Consider the following 20,538-nt stretch of genomic DNA (forward strand, 5'->3'; position numbering starts at 1 on the left):
CTCTAGGTTTTGTGTAATTAAGGCGGGTCTAAATATTTGAACCTGGGAGAAAACATTTAAAAAGTAGGAACCATTAGTTTAAATGGGTAAATAATGGGCACGTGAATGTGGTTGAAAAATAACTACGAAATATGGTGAAAAGAGGTTAAAAGTGACAAAAATTGGTCAACATATGTGACATTAAGTGGAAAAGTGGTGGAAAGGGTTTATAAGTGCTGAACATGTCTTGAAACTGGAAAAAATGTGCAGAAAAAGCATTGAAATGTGATGTAGAAGTGTCCGAAATGTGAATAATATAGCAAAAATATATTAAAAGGAGCAAAAATATGGCAAGAAAAAGTGATGGAAATAGGTTTAAATATGGTGAGTTTGGTGTAGTTGCAAAAAAAAGATAAAAAATAGCAAAAATGGGCTGAAATTGTTCAGAAAATATTCTTGGTTCCTTGAAGGCTTCTGGCGACCCCCCTCCTGTCTTGCAACCCCAAAATGGGGTCCTGACCCCAAGGTTGAGAACCCATGCTTTAAAGGACTTAAGAAAAATTATGAAAAATCCTAATATTAGTTTTTTATCTTTGGAGGATTAAAGGCTGAAAAATCGCCTTTTTATGAGTGTGAACACAATCCTTCAACATGGCAACAAGAATTAATGGTGAAAACACACGTTTCCCTCGTACTTAGTTTATAATTATTGACCATCAACAAAAGAGGAGAACGCTTGCATTTGGTCTCGTAATAAATAGTTTCAAACTGTGAACATTATCTAATAAATACACTGAGGCATAGCAGCATCAAAACGGGATTTCACAGTTTTCTTTTCTTTTTTATTTAACCTCCATGTGTACAAAACACACCACATGCTTATTTTAAACCTCTATTATGTGTTTGAACAGAACAAACACGGCTGACCTGAGTCAACACTGCCATCTTTAATCTAAAATAAACACTTTAGAGGAAAAGAAACAAAGCCACAGTTTATCACAAAACGTCTGTCGAACACAGGGCTGGTGGTTATACCAAGAAACCAGTGTGTGTGTGTGTGTGTGTGTGTGTGTGTGTGTGTGTGTGTGTGGAATCAAATATTTAGGACTGACAGGCAGTAAGGTAACCAAAGACATGAGAAAATATTGTTGTTTTACACTTGATACTTAAATAACGAGAGAAAAAAACGTTTTTAACAGCAGGTTTTTGATTTTATTCACCATAAAGCATGAGATGTTTTTTTGGCATTCTGTGTGTTTGTTATTTTGTTCAGTCATTTTCTATATTTCTGTGTTACTTATGTGTATTTTTATAGCCATCATTTGTGTTTTTGGAGTCAATTTGTGTGTCATTTCCATCATTATTATAATTGTCATTTTTAACTAAAAAATAAACATTATAAATTGTCATATTTTAATTGGTTTAATTTGTTATTTTCCACTCTCTCTAAAGTTCCCCCTGGAGTGCCATTGCATAGCCCTGAGACATCCCATCTTCTCCCGTCCCTCTTTCTCTTATACTTTTTTCATTATTTCTTTTTTTTTTAATGACAGCTATGCATGTTTTATTATTGCAATGAAATAAATACAATTCAACATTATATTTGTGTTGCTCTAAAGGCTGTTTCATCGAGAGAGAAAAAGTGATTAATTGCAGGGGGTTTTTTTGTGTTATGTTTTTATTTATTAATTAATCATGATTAACGCATTAAAGTCCCAGAACTAAAACGATTACAACTAACTCCACAAGGACAAATTGTACGAATCAAATACCATCAGAGCGATGAGCAGCAAACGTCAGCCTATAGTAACACTAGAATAATGACACGGTTTAGTTACTTCTAGGAATGTAACGATTAATCGTAAGGCAGTTAAAAATCGATTCATAGGTATAACGGTTCACATCGATTCTCTGAAAATTTAATCGCAGTACTTTTTTTAAACAGCAGAGGGTGCTCTATATATATTTATTCTTCTCTTGTCCAGATGCTGAGGCGGCGGGCGGAATCTGCTACTACTTTCTTTCTGGCCGCCTTCTACTCTTCAACATGTTCATAAATGATTCCTTGCCCCTTTAGCACCGAAAGAATATCTGTAATATTACATGAATATCTGTAAAAGTCACGTTTTTCTATTAGCTCTGTCTGCAAGCATAGCATCTCTTCTTCACTGCACAGAATACCTGCATCCCAACCGACCACTCGGTTACCGGCGCCCTCTGCTGGTCCAAACAAATATCTGACGTAAATACAGTGCAGACTGGTTTTTTTTTTAAGTCCAATTGTTAAGGCACAAAATACATTTCCAGTTGCACTTTTACAAAGAAAATTAACTATTAAGCAGTTTTGCATTGTTTACTATAGAACCAGAATTTAAATAAATAGACTTCTTCTTCATTTGTATTATTCCTTTATTTATTTAATTCAAGATTTATTTTTAGTTAATTTGCATTGTTTTGAATAGTTTTTGACAATGAAAAATAGAAGAGTATTTTCTAGTTTTTTTCCCGAAAAAAATAAAGGAATATTTTTCAATCATCATTTGTCGACAGTCCCATTTTGTAAAACAAATTGTGAACCCAGTATCGTGAATCGAATCGTATCGGGAGTTGAGTGACTCGTTACATCCCTAGTTACTGCACAGTTCAACACAGGCAGCTGGTACTGTATGATTTGTGATGATCTTGCAGACACACAACTAATGAGGAAGTCTTAAAACTGGTGATGTTTTCACAACACCAATTCCAGGTTTAAAGTGTTATATCATAGAAAAGTTGTAAACAATTCAGAAAACAATGATCTAACATTGTTCCCTTGACATTGAGTACGTGAGAAAATATTAAACACACAAACACACACACACACGTACAATAGGGAGAAGGCTTTCCCTGAGGCTGTGTCAACATTGTTTGCGTATCGCTGCCATCTTATTTCTTATTTTCCCATGACGAGTTCGCCTGGAGCTGAACTAGAAAACTCTGAATTATCAGAAACAACAGCTATAGGACAACAATCTGCTGCTCATTCATTTGCCACACACACACACGCACGCACGTACACACGCACACAGAAAGGGAAACGAGAGCAGTGACCAGAGATTTGGTAAACGGAAGCATTGCAGTGTGTTACAGTTCAAAAACACTTCAGTCTAAACTATTCATCATGGGTTCACGTTCCTCCAGAACCTGTTTATTCACCTGATGCAAGATGTTGTTCACACCAGATTAAAACCAACAGATAAATAAATATGATCAAAGTGTGTTTAGAGCAACACAAATAGAACGTTTCATTCTGTATTTATTTCACTGCAATGATTAAACTTGCATAGCTGTCGTAAAGAAAATAAAACCAAAAAAGAGAGAAAAGAAAAGAAAAAGAAAAGAAGAAAGAGAAAAGATAAGTAAGAGAAAACAAAAAAAGGAAAAAAGAGGAAAGAAAAGAATAAGGAGAGCAAAAAGAAGAAAAAAAGAAGAAAGAAATGCAATAATAAAACATGCCTACCTGTCGTAAAAAAAAAAGAAAATAACCAAATTAGAAAATGATAAAAGAGAGAAAATTAATTTTTTTTTAAATTTAAAAAAAAGAAAAGGGAAGAGAAAAAGATTTTAAAAGAAAGTGAAAATAGAAAGAAAAAAAAGGAAAGAAAATAGAAAAAAGAGAAGAAAAAAATGCAATAATTAAACATATAGCTGTTGTAAAAAGGAAAATGAAGGGAAGAAAAGTGGAAAAGAGAGCGAAAGGAAAGAGAAAAGGAGAAAGAGGGAAGGGAAAAAGGAGAGAAAAGATAACAGAGGAAATAGAAAAAGGAAAGAAGAGAAGGAAGAGAAAAAAGAAGAAAAGAAAAAATGCAATAATAAAACAAGAATAGCTGTCGAAAAAATAAATGAAGAAAAAAATGAGAAAAAGAGAAAGAAAAGATAAGAGAGGAAAGAAGAAGGAAAAGCAGAGGAAGAGAGAAGGAAGAGAAAAAAGAAAGGAAAAAAAGAAGAAAAAGAGAAAAAAATATACATATATATAACTTTTTAAAACCGCCTCAGAGATGAATTGGATGCAACGCCTAAAGCGTGTGTGTGTGTGTGTGTGTGTGTGTGTGTGTGTTGTGCATGTTAAACAGTCCATCTCTGCCATCACTGAGGACAAAGGATAGATTGAGGAATGGATGGAGAACGTCTCTGAGCTGCTCCTCTCTTCCTGCTCTTAGATTAAAAAATAATTAAATGTCTGTTTTTGACATTTAGTTTATATATATTTGTCCTGTGAGAGCTCAGCTGGATAAGGAAGTGATCTATATACAAAATGTGTTAATGGAGAACTGGATTTATTCATCACAGGAAATAGAAACCAGTTCAACATCTCAATATATTGCACTTTATTTTGTACATTTGGTAGAAGGAAGTGATATTGTTGATAGTTATTTAAAATTACTCCCAGTTTTTGGTAAATATATTTCACATAAAATTCTTATTATTTTGTTTTTGAAGCTTAAGTTCCCGTGAAAATGTACTGAAAATGTTCCTCCACTTTGCAGCCATATTAGTAATCATGTATTCACCATTAAAGATGATAAATCAGGTTGTATTTGTTTTGTTTTCTAGGAACCATAATTAATTATTAACTATATTTAATACAAATGGTAATTGTACTCATAATCACTTCAACTTTAGCAAGAATGAGGTAACCTTGCAATTTAATCATGAAATTATGCAATTTCACTAGAATTGTGAAATATTTACAGTGGCTTACCATTTTTGTTGCAAAATTCCCAAGAATTGCCTTGCTTGTGTTTTTATTTATTTATTTTAAATTAGCCATACATTTGGTGATTTTATGGGGTCAAGAAATTGAAGAATGGCAAATTATTGACATTATTAACTGAATATGCCATATCTAATCAGATTGAAGTAGGCAAAGTAAGCAGACACTCAGGCTGGGCAATATATCGAGTTTCAAGATGTACTGAGTTTTCAATTTTGGCGATATAAAAAATTACAATATCACCTATATTGATACATTTTTTTTATTTTATAGCTTATTTTGTATTAAAATTCTTGTTTTAAGAGTTGCCGATTACATGTAAAGCTCAGTTAGATGGAATTCTGAGTGCGTTCTAACACGGACCTTTATCTAAACAAGTCACACTACATAACTCACTCACACGTGCTGTCTCTTACAGGAGATTAAGGCAAAAGTGGAACATATTGTGCAGCTGTTTGTTAATAAATGTGCCTGTGAGGCATTCTGCATCAGGAAATTTAACCCTGAATTGATTTTTTGTAAGACTTTATTTGAATTAAAATTATGAAGATTTATATTGTATATATTGCCATTTTGATTAAAAAATATATAAAAACAATCATATCACCCAGCCCTAATGGACATATGACAATACTTAACAAATGGCTCCAACACTGCAGATACCTGTCGCTTCACTTTATAACTAACGCTTATAGTTATAAAGCAATATTATATATTAATAATGGCAACACGTTGGTTGTCTATGGGGCGCAGATTATAAAGTTTCAATGCACATGCTAAAATAAACAGCAACATTTAGCAACAAAGCATGTTTAAAAAAACGTGTGTTTTTTTAGGTTAATTTTGAGCAATATATGTGAAATATATATGTAAATGTGATAGTATAATAAATAAATAAAATTCAAATAATGGTAAATGCTAATTCTAAATATTATATCTAAGTGTTATGGGTAAAACTAAATATTTAGCTAATATAGAAATTCACCGGAAGTACCAAAATAAAAGCTCATTGATTTACATTTAACATTTACTAACTCATAATTATGACTTTCTTCCTCATAATTATGACTTTCTATCTCATAATTATGACTTTCGTTGGTGATTTTTAATTTTTTTTAGTGGCGGAAACGGGCTTCCATATAATGTTTACATTTTTACAAGAAATGTAAAATATTGCTGTAAATCTGGTCAAAAGTGACAAAAATATTTCACGTACATTTTTTAAGGTGCTTTGTTGCTAAATGTTAGCAATCGGCGAACCCATAGATGTCTGAGATATATTATTAAATGTAGCTTTCACTTGCCAACCTGTTTTCACACAGCCACGTCAAATTCGGACCCAGACAGATGACCTTTGGTCATTAAAGGCAGACAATAGCTCACAAAGCACAAACTGACAATGGAGAAAAGTTCACCACAAGCTGATAAACACAGACTTTAAAAAGGTTAGAAACTCGTAGAGGGTCATTTTAAGCTCATAAATATCGGAGTTCTCCTGAAACTTCGTTACGGTAGAAAAATGACGCATACGGTCAACAACTGTGACTGCCAGCTCAGACAGCCAATGGAATGCACCGTAAACGTTCCCAGGAGTTGCGAGGCAGCCAATCAGCTGCCGGAGGAGGCGGGGTCTCGAAACGTTCAAGTTCGGTGGCTTCACGGAGGCCCTGACACCCGGAGCCGGAGGATTATTAGCCGACCAAGAAGCTCCGTTACCGGCCACAGCTGGAGGCGAACCAGGGCCCTCAACCGGGTCCCTGGGACGGTCCACTGCGGTGTAAACAAAGCCCTATCCCGGCCTGACACGGTGGGAACAGCAGTGAGGGGAACACGGAGGAATAATAAAACACAGACACTTACCCAGAAATTTTCCAGGAAGTATGGCGTTATCATGGTGTTTGGCCCGCTGTAAAGTGGAAACTTTAAAGGTGAAAATCATCCGCTGTCCTCCCCCCAGTGTCTCTCTGTGTCTCCGTCCCTTTCTTCTCCCTCCCCGCCTTCAGACTCCACCTCCAGCCGGCGCTGCTGCGGCTCGCCCCGCTGTTCCCCGGTCAAAGGGAGCCTGGGCCGGACTCAACAGCGCCTTCTGTGGCTGGTGGAGGGAGCACAGGACACAGTGAAGACAGCACAGCCACTTTATTAGACACACCTAGTGGACTGATGAGCAGCCAATCAGAGGGCAGTAATACCTATTATATTATCATGCATGCTATATTATATGATATAAACGCAATGTCAAGAAGCACAAATCCTAAGAATAAAGAAGCATTTATTATTGAATTAATTTCCAATCTGATTTGTATCTGCTAACTTTCTTTTATCAATAACTGAACTTATATTTATCTATTTACATATTATACTTAAATAGGCAAAAACATTGAGTTTTTTCCAAGATGCATATTACATTTATAAAAAGATACATAAAGCAGTGGAAGCTAAAGCTCACGTGTTATTACATTCAGTTTATAGGCGTGTATTTACTACTTAAATCTAAATGTTAAATGTAAATATTAAATCTAAATGTTAAATATTAAATCTAAACCTAAATGTTTAATCTAAATATTAAATCTAAATGTTAAATATAATATAAAATATTAAATCCAAATGCTAAATATAAATAATAAATGTAAATGTAAATATTCAATCAAAATGTTCAATATAAATATTAACTATTAAATATAGATCTAAATTTTAAATATAAATGCTAAATATTAAATCTAAATGTAAAATGTAAATCTATATCAATGTAAAATGTAAATCATTCGTCAATTAACTTTTTTGTACTTCCGGTGAATTTGCATATTAGCAAAACATTTAGTTTTACCCATGACATTTAGATTTAATATTTAACATTTAGATTTAACATTATATTTTTTACAAGAAAAGTAAATGTCACAAATATTGCTGTAACTCTGGTCAAAATTAACTTTAACAAACTCACGTGTTTTAGTATGTGCAACTTTACAATCACCATGGTAATGAACAGGGAAATACTGTAAATCTTCAAATCATGAGTTCATTGAAAATATTGCAGAACTCAGTATTCAGTTTTTCTAATTTCCAGTGACACCTAACGTCTCAACAGTGACAGTTTATTCAACCACAACCGAAGTTCACCAAAAAACTGGTAATATAAGCTTATCTCTAGTGACAGACGTGTGTAGTTAATGAGGTACTTCATACTGACCTGTTGGTTGTTATTGTGGCCAAACAGTGGATTATATCAGGTCAAATAACAAACTGTGTCTTCTTCAGAGTTTAAATGGAACAGAAACTGGATATTCAGGAAGAATGAGTCATAATTAACACACATAATTACAGCATTTGTTAATGTGTAAGATCTAATGTTACATTTACTGTTTCAGGCCACTAAGGGGCGCTAGTGGGTAGATTTTTATACTAACTCACAGTATTTACTGTAGCCACCACTGTCTGTGGCCTTTGACTTCTTTTATTATGTAGTTAGTAGTCCCTCTCTGTCCTCCTGTTTCCACTCAGGTGTGTCTTATTTCCTTATTTCCTCCCTCCGCAACTTAAGGCAATTCCATTTTTTGAACACTTTTTTTCTTTGATTTGAAAATATTTTTTTTTTTTTTTTTTTTTTTTATTGAATAATAAAGACACAAATCTATAAAGATCAAGTCTCCAAAGGGCGTTAATTATTTTCCCCCTGGTGGATATATAGTGTACTGCAACTTATAATAAATCTAAGTGGGGTTTTTTTGATTGAAAATTACTCCAAGCAGCTTCTTTTCCATCATAAACTGGGTTTAGGATGTAAACAGTCCGGTAAGTAACATTTTTCAAGTCTGTGTAAAGCAAATTCATCCATTCTTTTCTAAACACATTAAATAGGTCATAAATGTTTTCCTTAAAACATGTAAAAGCCATTTAATCATTTATAATGTAATAGTGGAACTAGGTTTCACAAACTGTGTTTCAAATTTCTGTGTTCAGGATTTAATGGGTATGTCAGAAATCACAGCTGCGTTTCGTAACAGAGCCATCATTAGCATTAACCCGACCCCGCTGCTGAAGCACACCAAAACTCTAAGGCCTCCAGCGAGCACAATTCGGCCCCTAGCCAAAAACAAACCACATATTGGGACTTGGGGGGATAAAACACATCCGCTGGTGCCACATTTGCCATTAAATGAGTTTTTTTTTTTGCACCGCGAATGTGTGTTTTGCCTCTAGCGGGCGCAGTTCTGACTCTACCCTAGAGAGATGCAGTTATTCGGACTGACAACTCGTTTGGAATGATTCAAGCACTTTTGGACACCCAATAGGGGAAATACTATCGACGCTGGAGCAACTGTCACACTGCTCACTCTCATAGACAGTACACAATGGAGGCGGGCCCTTCTCGTGCGTGGGCGTGGTTCCAGAGCCTCTAAATGACACGCCCCCAGTGTCTCAGAGCAGAGAGAAGTGCTTGCTTTCCATGATTTTGAGACCTAATTTTATAATCTTATCGATTGTTTTCATCTTTCAAATTCGGCTCAGTGGTCAATGACACATGTTTCTGTGGTGTGACAAACTCATAGCACACATTTATTTCTGCTTTACTTGAGTTTTTTACAGTTGCATTTGCATGAGGTGATAATACAAGCTCAAAAACTTAACTCTAAGCATTTATTTAGACTGAAATGTTCTTATTCTTGTTTTATTATGATAAGACCAGCCAAATGTGCTGATTTACCATGAACTTATCAAAAAATAATCCACTGTGTGAGATCTTTGCATTTTTGTTTTTATATGATTCCAAATCAAAAGCTGATCACTGATGATTGGAGATTAAATAACGGTCGTATTGCAGGAAGGATAAAAGGCCTCATGGCTCCTCAAATCCAACAGCTCTGGGAAATAAAGAGACGCGTTTATCTTCTTGATGAAAACCTTCCATAAAATGACACGTAAAACCTATAATGGAAGGGCTCAGGAGATATAGAGATATAGCAGGAGACGGACACACTAATGGCTGTGGAGGATTGGTGAGTGTTAAAGGTGACAGTAATCCTCATCATAACCCTATAGAGACACATTTAATAGATGGTAATTGGTGTGGTCTCTATAATCACCTGTAATTTCAGTTGATTACAACTCATGCTGTTCTTATGGAAATGTTTCCTCCACTTTTATTCTATATCTTGATCTGTTGAGAAATGAGCGATACAACATTTCAGGGAAGTATTTGTGGTCCTTGTTTTCCATAAAAACACAAATATGAAAGAAGATTTTAAACAATGAGTGATTTTGACAATCTGATCGAACCCCATAATTTAATCATATTTAGTGAGTTTGCTGCATGAATCAATTGTCTACAGCAGACATAGGCAACTGGCGGCCCGGGGGCCACATGCAGCCCTCTGCCTTATTTTGTGTGGCCCCCAAAATTAATGCACAAAACGCCTCCAAAAACACAAAACAACAACAAAAACATACAAAATGATGACGACAAAAACACACAAGAACAAACCGAAAAACACAAAATAACAACAGTGACACACAAAATGACTCCAAAAACATTCGTAATTTTAAAAACTGCACAAAGTGACAACAAAAAAAACACACATTTTCTCCAAAAACACACAAGTTTACGCAAAAATAACAGAAAAACACACAAAATGACAACACAAATACACGTAAGGATTTTCAAAACATACAAGAAGACTATGAATTTACATCTGGCGACCCCAAATGGGGTTCTGACCTCAGGGTTGAGAAACCCTGATCTATCAGACTGTTTTTGTAAAAGGAATATTGTCAATCAACTCAAATGCTGATAACTTCCCACTCTCTCAAAGCGAACATGCAAACTTCTCTTGGAAAAACCAGGATTCAAACACACATCTGACACTTTTAATTCACATTCACATGAGCATTTAATTACAATTGATCATATATGTAAACAGGCATCTTATTGGACACTTACATGAGGAACACACAACACACAACATTTAGTGCATCATACAAAGCTGTTTTTTGTTTTGTTTTGTGCAACACTTGTATAAAACATAATATAATAAGATGAAAACATTTTGTTGGGGTTCTGATGAATTTAATGACGCGTTTCTTTGACTCAGGCACAAAACAAACAGGACAATTAATAAACATACAATTACAATCACTATTATCTGTCAAATGCACCCAAAGCACTTGTAATATACATCAAATAATACAAAGCTGTATGAAGATAATATTTTGGTTTCTAGTTCTGGTAAAAGTAAAAAATGATCAATAAATAAATAAATACAATTGAAAATGGGAACATAATGTATTTTTTCTCATGTAGTTGAGTTACTGGAAAAAAAAGGAAAAAGGATACACTTACAAAAATGTCAATTTTATGAATCAAACTCTCAATCCTCTCCTATTTTATTGATTTATAGATTTAGATTTATTTGCTTAAAATGTATCTGTTCAATTTATTTCAATTGGGTATGTGGTTTTGGGGTCAGAACCCTGTTTGGTTTTGCAAGACACTGGGAGGTGTCGCCAGATGTCTTCAAGACACTAAGAATATTTTTTGAACAACTTTAGCCCATTTTTGTTTATTTTTACCCTTTTTCGGCAACTACACCAAACTCACCATATTTTAATCTAATTTCATCACTTTTTCTTGCCATAGTTTTGCTCCTTTTAATGTCTTTTCTGCACATTTTTTCCACTTTCCAGACATGTTCAGCATTTATAAACCCTTTCCACCACTTTTCCACCCAATCTAACATATGATGACCCATTATTGTCACTTTTAACCTCTTTTCACCATATTTCATGCTTATTTTTTGCCAATTTAACCACATTCACAATTTGTCATGCCCTTTATTTGCCAGTTTAAACTCATTGTTCCTACTTTTTAAATTACATTTATTTTTGTATAATTTATCTTGTTTGTGTTTCATTAACACGTCCACAATCAGGTTTTTAAAAGTCGATAGTTTGTCTTATGTTATTCTTTTAAAAAGCTTGGGTTGTCTTTTAATTAGTTTTTTAGCTCATAATAACAAACATGCAGTGCTCTAACCGTGGCCTTTCTATGAATAAAATTAGATTTCTGTAAAGCACTCAGCAATCCCTGTGTTGCTGAGTGTCATTCCATGTGCTTTTGAATTGTTGACGCCTGAAAAGGAGACGCTGTGGTTTCTCGGTCTCTATCGTTTCTAGGGTTACAACAAATCATCTGAGGACTTTAATAACTGTCATGCCAAAGGCTGATTATTATTTGATCATTGGCTCATTATGTACATTATAAGTCAAGTTTGGCACACATACCACGATCACTAGGGTTACTCTGAGTTAAAACACACGTACATTGACTTTATACAAAGGCAGTGGTGCTGAAGTTCAGTCCTCGAGAAGCGCTGTCCTGCATGTTTCAGACGTCTGAATATAATGATTATGTCACCATGAAGCTCTAAAGAAAGCCTGACATTGATCAGGCCTTTCCAATCAGTGGCGGGGTATCATTGTAGCATCTAAAACACGCAGGACAGGAGCTCTCCAGGACCAGACTCGGGAACCCCTGCTTCATACTCTGCATCAGTGAAAACTTTACGCTTTTGCTTCGTATGTATTTTTTTTTTTTTTATCAAGAGTATGTTGACCAGTATGTGATTCAATGTTTGACTTTATGGCATGTGACAATGTGACATGTTTCTGGTTAGTTGATTAAGACCATCTCATAACATTCTGCTCATCTGTGACTGGCTGAAACGGCTTTGTTGATTTTTTTCACAATTAGCGCCAGTCCTGCATCTTTTGTGCTCATTCCGTCATTCTTTTAAAATGCTTGCAAAAGTAAACACTATCCACCCTCATAGAGCCTTCATTGCAAACTTGATGAGGTTGTGGAAAACCACCCTTGAGGCCAATGGCAAGCCACTTGCTCAAGTTTCCATCAAATGTGGCATATACTAAGGAGAAGCCCTGTCCCCACTGCTGTTCTGTATAAGCCTGAACCCCCTCAGTCAAATAATCAACAATGGATACTGACTCAGGAACTGGGCCCCCATCAGTCACCTCCTCTACATGGATGACGTCAAGCTGTACGCTAAGAATGAGCGAGACATAGACTCACTGATCCATACCACCCGGATCTACAGCGCAGACAATGGGACGTCATTCGGACTAGAGAACTGTGGTCGGATGGTGACTAAGAGAGGGAAGGTAGCCCACACAGAAGGGGTCTCACTCCCAGAAAGAACAATAGCAGACATTGAGGACAGTTACAAGTACCTTGGAATCCCACAAGCAAATAGCAACCTCGAAGAGGTGACAAGGAAAGCAGCTACGGCCAAATACCTCCAATGAGTAAGACATGTCCTAAGAAGCCAGCTCGATGGCAAGAACAAGTCCCGGGCAATAAACAGCTATGCCCTGCCAGTAATCAGATACCCTGCAGGAATAATAAGCTGGCCAAAGGAAGAGATACAGACCACAGATGTTAAGACACGAGACGCTCCTAACTATGCACCGAGGGTTCCACCCCAAATCCAGCACCCTGAGACTGTACGCTAGCTGTAAGGAAGGAGGCAGAAGACTAGTGAGTGTGAGAGCCACTATCCAGGATGAAACATCCAAGATCCTTAAGTACATCAAGGACAAGGCTCCAACAGATGACGTGCTCAGTGAATGTCTCAGAGAATGTGGAACAGAAGATGAGGTGCCGGAGGTTCCGTCATGGGAGGACAAGCCCCTACATGGGATGTACCACCGAAACATAACTGAAGTGGCGGATATCAGGAAATCGTACCAATGGCTAGACAGAGCTGGACTGAAAGACAGCACAGAGACACTCATCTTGGCTGCACAGGAGCAGGCCTTGAGCACCAGAGCAATAGAAGCCCAGATCTATCACACCAGACAAGACCCCAGGTGTAGACTGTGCAAAGAGGCCCCTGAGACAATCCAGCACATAACTGCAGGGTGTAAGATGCTGGCAGGGAAAGCATACATGGAGCTCCATAGGAACAGCAAAGATATTGAGCAGAACCCTCAAGCTCCCAGGCCTCTGGTAGAAGACCCGAGCTTGAAGGAAAAAAGAGACCACCCGTGGTGGGTGAGGAAGAGTTTTTATATATATATATATATATATATATATATATATATATATATACAATCGTGCGCATTCTGAACAAGAACAAGTGGCGACTGCTTACGATGATTGTCACATTGTTTTGTAGCACCTTCAAGACTGGTTCCGTACGCCAAAATAAACTGCATCAGAGACACCTGAGAGACACCAGCCATGTATCAGATCTAGTCTAGTATGCAGAAGACTACTGACCTACGATCCCGAGTTCTGGTAGTTTTAAACGTTCTTACACTAGTTCGTCACCAAAATCGTCAAGAGTGAACCTGACGTCACTCTAACTGAATAAGGTCCTCTTCACTGACGAATCGAGGTTTTGCCTCTACCACAACAATGGGGCACCTTTGGGATCATTTTGGGACAAATTTACTTTTGTTACTTTTGAGGGTTTTTTTCTCCAGACAAAAAAATTCAGTGTAAAGTTTTCATTGATGCCAAGTGTATTTCTCATGTTGTTTTTGCTCGTCCTAAAGTGAAGACTGTCACACTGTGTTGTCACAATCTAAAGTATAAATTTGGGAAACCTTTTCCAGATTCTTCAGGATCAGCTCCCCATGTTTGGTCACGTGTTTGGACGGCAAGAAACCAACTCCGTGGACGATCGTGCACATCATGAACGATAATGAGAAGCGACTGCTGACGATGATCGTCACATTGTGTTCCAGCACCTTCAAGACCCGTTTCCGCACAGCAACACAAACTGTAGCAGAGACACCTGAGAGACACCAGCCACGTATCAGATCCAGTACCGTACACCCAAGACTGCATGCTACTGACTGACAATTCCACGTTCTGGTAGTTTTAAACGTTCTTACACCAGTTTGTCACCAGAATCGGCAATAGTGGAACCGCCGTCACTCTCACTGGACTCAAGCACGTTGGAATGCGGTCCTCTTCACCGAAGAATCAACCCTTTCTACCACAACGATGGGGGACCTTTGGGATCAATGGGGATAAACTGACTTTTGTTACTTTCAATTTTTGACCTCCCAATCAAAACATTGAGGTTTTTTTCTCCAGACAAGAAAAGTGTGTAAAGTTTTCATTGATGCCAATTATATTTTTCATGTTGTTTTTGCTCGTCTTATAGTAAAGACTGTCATACTGTGTCATCACAACCTAAAGTCTAAATCTGGGAAACCTTTTGCAGGTTGTTCAGGATCAACTCCTCGTGTTTGGTCACATGTTTGGGCGTGGAGCTTTGAACTGTCTTGCGTTGACACAACCCATTCCCTACAAACACGGCTCCAACCCTGGAGTTTGATCTGCTTGGACCCGCAGGCTGAACGGGGAGCACGGCGATCCCTCGGATCCGATGGGAGTAGCTCCTCTGCCGAGTGATGCCGGCGGAACACAGCTGGAATTTAAAAGCCGCCTGAAAACCTCGACGAAAGTTCTCGTTGAAGAAGCCGTAGATGATAGGGTTGATGCTGCTGTTGAAGAAGGCCAGCCAGTGGGCCAATGGGTACACGTAGATGTTGATGATGTGATACTGGCGTTCGGTCAGACTAGCGTAATCGCTCAGCATCATCAGGCTCCACAGGGGAAGCCACGAGACAATGAAGAGCAATGCTACGATGAGGAGCATCGTTATCACACGCTTCTTCTTCCTGGTGATGGTTTGACGGCTCTCCATGGTCACTTTGCTGTTCCCACTGCTTCTTCCATATCCAGATCCACTGCCTCGTCCAGGGGGGATGGGGGTCTTACAGAGGGTGACTCCGATCCTGGCGTACATGATGACGATGAGGCTGAGAGGAGCCAGGTAGATGTTGGCGAAGAGGACAGTCGTGTAGATCTTCCTCATTTCCTGATTGGGCCAATCTTCTCGACACCAGTAGAATGGTCGGGTGCTGTTGTTAAGGACGATTTGGACGCTGTGCTCTTTGGTGACCTGCAGCATGACCCCCGAGGGACACATGATGGACACAGCCAGCACCCAAATGATGACGATGATCAGCTTAGAGGTGCCGATGGTCAGTTTCTGTTTGAACGGATAGACGATGCATCGGAACCTGAAACAAACACATGGATTCAAAAAAAAACCAAATGCCAAGATGTGACTGAAAACATCTAAAGATGATATTTTAATGCTCACCTGTCCACAGCTATAGCTACAAGAGTGAAGACGGACGCTGAGACAGAAATGCCCTGAACCATCCCACTCAGTTTACACAGCACTGAGCCAAAAGGCCATCCTGGTACAAAGGAGGAAAAACAGGCTTTTGAAAATAAATTAATAAATGAATGAATAAGAAAACAAGTCCATTAATAGGAAATTTATGCTCCAAAATTATAAAAAGAAAAATCTAAATGATTATCAGAAAGTATTAGAAATAACAATGCACTTCCTATTCAGGTCATCAGAAATAAAGTATTCCAGTACAAATGGCATCCTAACTGTAAATGTAAGTAACAGATAAGAACCCAACAAATTACAATAGTTCTTGCTGTATCACAAAGTGAGGTAAAATTGTAAAAATACTCAGAGAGAGCAAACCTCCGCCAAGTGCCAAATATCACAGTGGCCCATTGTGGCGCACGTATGATGCCACAAATGTAGACGAGTTATCTTTTTATCTCTAACATACTTGGGCCAGTTTTGGCTGAATTATGGCAAGTTAGCATTGACTAATCTAGATGTGAGCCTAATGTGGCCCATATATAAGGTACTATATCTATTTGGTCTGACATTGACATGGCTTGATTATGGCCAGGTTTTGGCAAACAGAAGTAGAGCGTACCATCATTCCATAGGGTTTGTCGACCGGAGGAACAAGCCAGGTGTGGGCCCACTGGGCCAGATATGGACCAGAAGAATTTAACTATCAGCGAGGCTTGTCAGATATTTCACACCCCCATTATTAACTATCCTATTCAGGCTACCGGACGTAACTGAGTCAAATTTCATAAATAAAAATCAGTAAATTACGAACCAAGATGTGAATTATTTTAATTCCACCAATGACGACAGATATGTATAAGAAAATATCTCCTCCTTGGTGTAAGTGAGGCTTTATGATTTATTATTTGGTTTCCTTCCCATTGGATCGGGACAAGCATTGATTTTAAATTTGAGGGTTTTCTCTGACGTGTGACATAATAAAAGTAAAAGTAGAAACCAGTCATTGTTTTTCAGTCAATGTCTAAGATAGTGTTTTACAAAATGTTTCTAATGATTGTCACAGGTGTAAGATAGCATTAGCATTAGCATTAACAGCCTGGTGGTGTAGCGGTTAGCATGTTAGCCTAGCAGGAACAAGGTCCTGTTGTGGGTACTTCAGTACGTTAGAGTCTAAATTGCCAGAGTTATAATTTAGATGAGCAAATGTTTTCATGTGAATATTAAAGTAGATCTATGGTTCTATGTTTGTAGATCTATATCGAAGCATACTTTCTGTTTTCCTGCAGCACTCTTGTGTTTTTTCACATTTTCTTTATGTCTGTCGACCACAAACTGTCAACACATGGACATTAAGCAAAGCTCGTCTGATCTGATAGATTCTTTCATACCCGTTATGATGTTGTCCACCAGCGTGGTCGGCATGCAGAAGATGCCCACCAGCAGGTCGCTGATGGCCAGGTTGAGGATGAACAGGTTGGTGACGGTGCGCATGTTCCTGCTACGCAGCACGATGAAGCAAACAACTCCATTTCCCAGCATGCTCATGAGGAAGATGAGCAGGTATGAGATGGTAAAGACTGCAGCCACTGGAGGTTTATGGAGGTAGAAGTCCACGTAGGTGAAGTTCTGGAAGGCCGAGGGCTTTCCCTGCAGTTCAGACGAGTTGGGAGGGGCCGATATCTCCCAAGTGAAGTTGGAAACCAGATTCTGGGTCATTGTGATTTCTACAAAAAAAACCAGAGGAAAGAAACACAATAAGGACTCACTGTTAGCCAGTTTTAGATTTCACCCATCTTCACACCTTCAGGTCAAAGGAAGGAGTAATCGCGATTTTCACCAACCTTTGGGTTGTTAAACACTGGGAGGGGGTCACCAGATGCCGTCAAGAAGCTAAGAATATTTTCTGAACAATTTGAGCCCATTTTTGATTATTTTTACCATTTTTCCGCAACTACACCAAACTTTCCATGTTTTAACCTATTTTCATCACTTTTTCTTGCCATATTTTTGCTCCTTTTAATAATTTTTTTGCTCCCATTTCTGTCAATTTCAATGCTTTTTCTGCACGTTTTTTCCACTTTCAAGAGATTTTCAGCACTTATAAACCCTTTCCTCCACTTTTCCAAATCTCTCCCCTTTATTCCCCCTTATAGATGGTCCTGTCTCCACATGACGGTTCTTCAATGTTCATGTCTGTGTTCAACCACCTTCCCCTGCCCCTGATGGTCTGGGTTAAACATTCAATAACACACACACACAGACACTCTCTCTCTCTCTCTCTCTAACAGTGTTTTCTCTGTAGGATCGCCCTCCTGCTGACCAGAAGAAGCAGGAAAAGAAAACCTTGTAATTACATAAAACAATACAGCCTCTATAGAAATCAATAATCCAATTCTTCTGATTCTCTCGCCTGATTCAGTCCAACAATGTTCACTCACACTCTACAATAAATCCATGATGAGCAAAGTGACTCATGTGAAAGCTGGGATTCAGTGATTTTATATTGACATTTAAGTTCATGAAATGAACAAAATATAGTGTCTGCGTCCCCTGTTACACCTTAAGAAATCTATACTTGATGTTTTAGGATTTCACCGCATGATATTTCATAAAATGTTGATCATCGGGCAAGGTTTGCATGGATATTATGATTAAGATAAAAATAGAAATACTTTCAAATCTTATACAGAACTATAATAAAACTAAAACAAGGCAGAATATACATTTTAATAGATTTAGAGTCGTTTTAAAGATTTTTCCAAAACAGCAGTCATGGCTAGACAGTCTCACCACATGATATCATATTTTCACACATTAAATAACAGAATAAATTACAGAAGTAATTGAGTAAGAAACATGTAAAAAAAAAAGAGTTATGTGAAGCAGTAGAATTATGTTTGTGTTTTTTGTTAAATGTTGAATATAATATAATTTACTTGAATGTTATTTATGTTGGGGCGTATAAGCATTTTTTTCTTCTGCCTGTTTCAGTCTTATATATATACTGTATATATTTAACCGAAACAAACAAATAAACTGAAACTGAAGGTGAGCACATATATACTAATTCACAACCTATTTAAACATTTTTTGACTAAAATAAATACAGTTGGACAGAATATTCAGGTGTCATATTATTGACCCACTTGTAGATTTATATCTACAGTATAAATATATTGGTCATAGATTCAGTATTAAACACATTATCATGTAGCAATGAAGAACAAGCTGTTAGTTTTAACGATTAAAAACTCAAAAATCAAGAATTGTGTTGTCATGGGAACACAAATCCACTGAACTTGTACAGCTAACCTACAGTTATTCATACCTGTGATGTATTATTATGAGATATTGTCACAGTAGAATAAATATATTAATTATTACGCCCCATGTTATTGATTTTAAATCATACTGAATAAGAATAAGAGGAAGTTTTCCAAATAAAAATGCAACGCCGTCTCTTCTATTTTGCTGATAGTTTTCTTACCTTTTACAGGAAACGTCTGTTCAGTTTTGCTTCTTCTTCTTCTGTTGTTATGAGATGAAATGTTTCCATTTGTGTAGAAAGCTTCCCTCGCTGAGCTCAGAGATGACCAACCGTCTCAGGGCGTCTGTCAGGAAGGTGGTGAATGTAGTTGGAATTCTCAGTGTTGGGTGGGGGGAAATGGATATGAATATATATATAAATCTTTATATATATATTAACATAAATACAGCTTTTTAAACATTGCTTTGACAAAAAATGAGGTCAAAACATGTTTTGGATCAGCTTTAGAGAGACAATCTTCCTCTTCATCATCATCATCATCATCATCGTCATCATCGTCATAATCCATCTGTTGAACCTTCTCATCTTCTGGGTCACGACCAATCACAGCTCACCTGAGGGCAGACCACCCACTCCATAATCAAGATGCAAAATAAATCCATACTGTAAGTCCTTCCATAGATAAGATAAATAACATAAAGTAAGGAATAATGTGCCTCTGGCAGTCCTTTACATTTCCATATTTACACTATGTAAAAGCACAGCGAGAGAGAAAAGGGAGAGCAGGAAAAAAATCTGTACTTTATTAAAATAATAAAATATATTGAATTTGCTGGTTTAAAAACCCTGTTTTATTAATGAAGGGACATTTGTTTTACTTTTTACTTTTTTACTTAAGTACATTAAACAGCATGTATTTTTTTACTTTTATTCTAGTGAGATCAACTTCAATACTTTTCCTTTTACCAGAGTATTTTTTTATTCACGTCTCTATACTTTTACTTGAGTACTCAAGACTAGTACCTTTGCCACCTCTGCAGAATGAAATAATTAGCTGAGAAATGGAAATCAATGGAGACGAGTGTGAGATAGACATGGAAACCAAAGGTGAGGAAGGTGGGATCACAGGAAGGAGTGAAGGCAGAAGAGAAGGGAAGGTGTGACATTCTGACACATGAGAAGTGTTGTATGACTGTCGCTGACACACACGCTCGTTAGATGTTTGGAGAAAAAACTTTTTAATATCATTTTTCCTTGGATACAAACTGTCCATTGTAGCAGAGAGGAGACGTGAGATGTATGATATGGAAAACATCTGC

At 37.2% G+C, this 20,538-nt stretch overlaps 2 protein-coding genes across 16 annotated transcripts in view; both read right to left on the reverse strand.

The window, feature by feature from the left end:
* The window catches only part of fcho2 (FCH and mu domain containing endocytic adaptor 2), a 64,517-nt gene extending 57,708 nt beyond the window's left edge, over window positions 1-6,809 (reverse strand). For 5 of the 15 annotated variants that reach the window (XM_028462393.1, XM_028462394.1, XM_028462392.1 and 2 more), the window contains exon 1: window positions 6,593-6,808. In XM_028462393.1, the coding sequence (XP_028318194.1) occupies window positions 6,593-6,625 (33 nt within the window). In that variant the 5' untranslated portion in view covers window positions 6,626-6,808. Of the gene's footprint in view, window positions 1-6,592 lie in introns of all 15 variants that reach the window. The other 10 variants (XM_028462395.1, XM_028462390.1, XM_028462396.1 and 7 more) reach the window with 6 other exon arrangements.
* Window positions 6,810-14,952: 8,143 nt separating this feature from the next.
* On the reverse strand, window positions 14,953-17,667 carry LOC114473045 (neuropeptide FF receptor 2-like). The gene is made up of 3 exons (XM_028462435.1): window positions 17,340-17,667; window positions 15,925-16,024; window positions 14,953-15,841 (listed from the first exon to the last, which is right to left on the reverse strand). The coding sequence occupies exons 1-3, from the start codon at window positions 17,665-17,667 to the stop codon at window positions 14,953-14,955; spliced, it is 1,317 nt and encodes a 438-aa protein (XP_028318236.1).
* Between the last annotated feature and the right edge of the window lie 2,871 nt (window positions 17,668-20,538).

Source organism: Gouania willdenowi, chromosome 12 (genome assembly GCF_900634775.1).
Source record: "Gouania willdenowi chromosome 12, fGouWil2.1, whole genome shotgun sequence".
NCBI classification, from domain to species: domain Eukaryota; kingdom Metazoa; phylum Chordata; class Actinopteri; order Blenniiformes; family Gobiesocidae; genus Gouania; species Gouania willdenowi.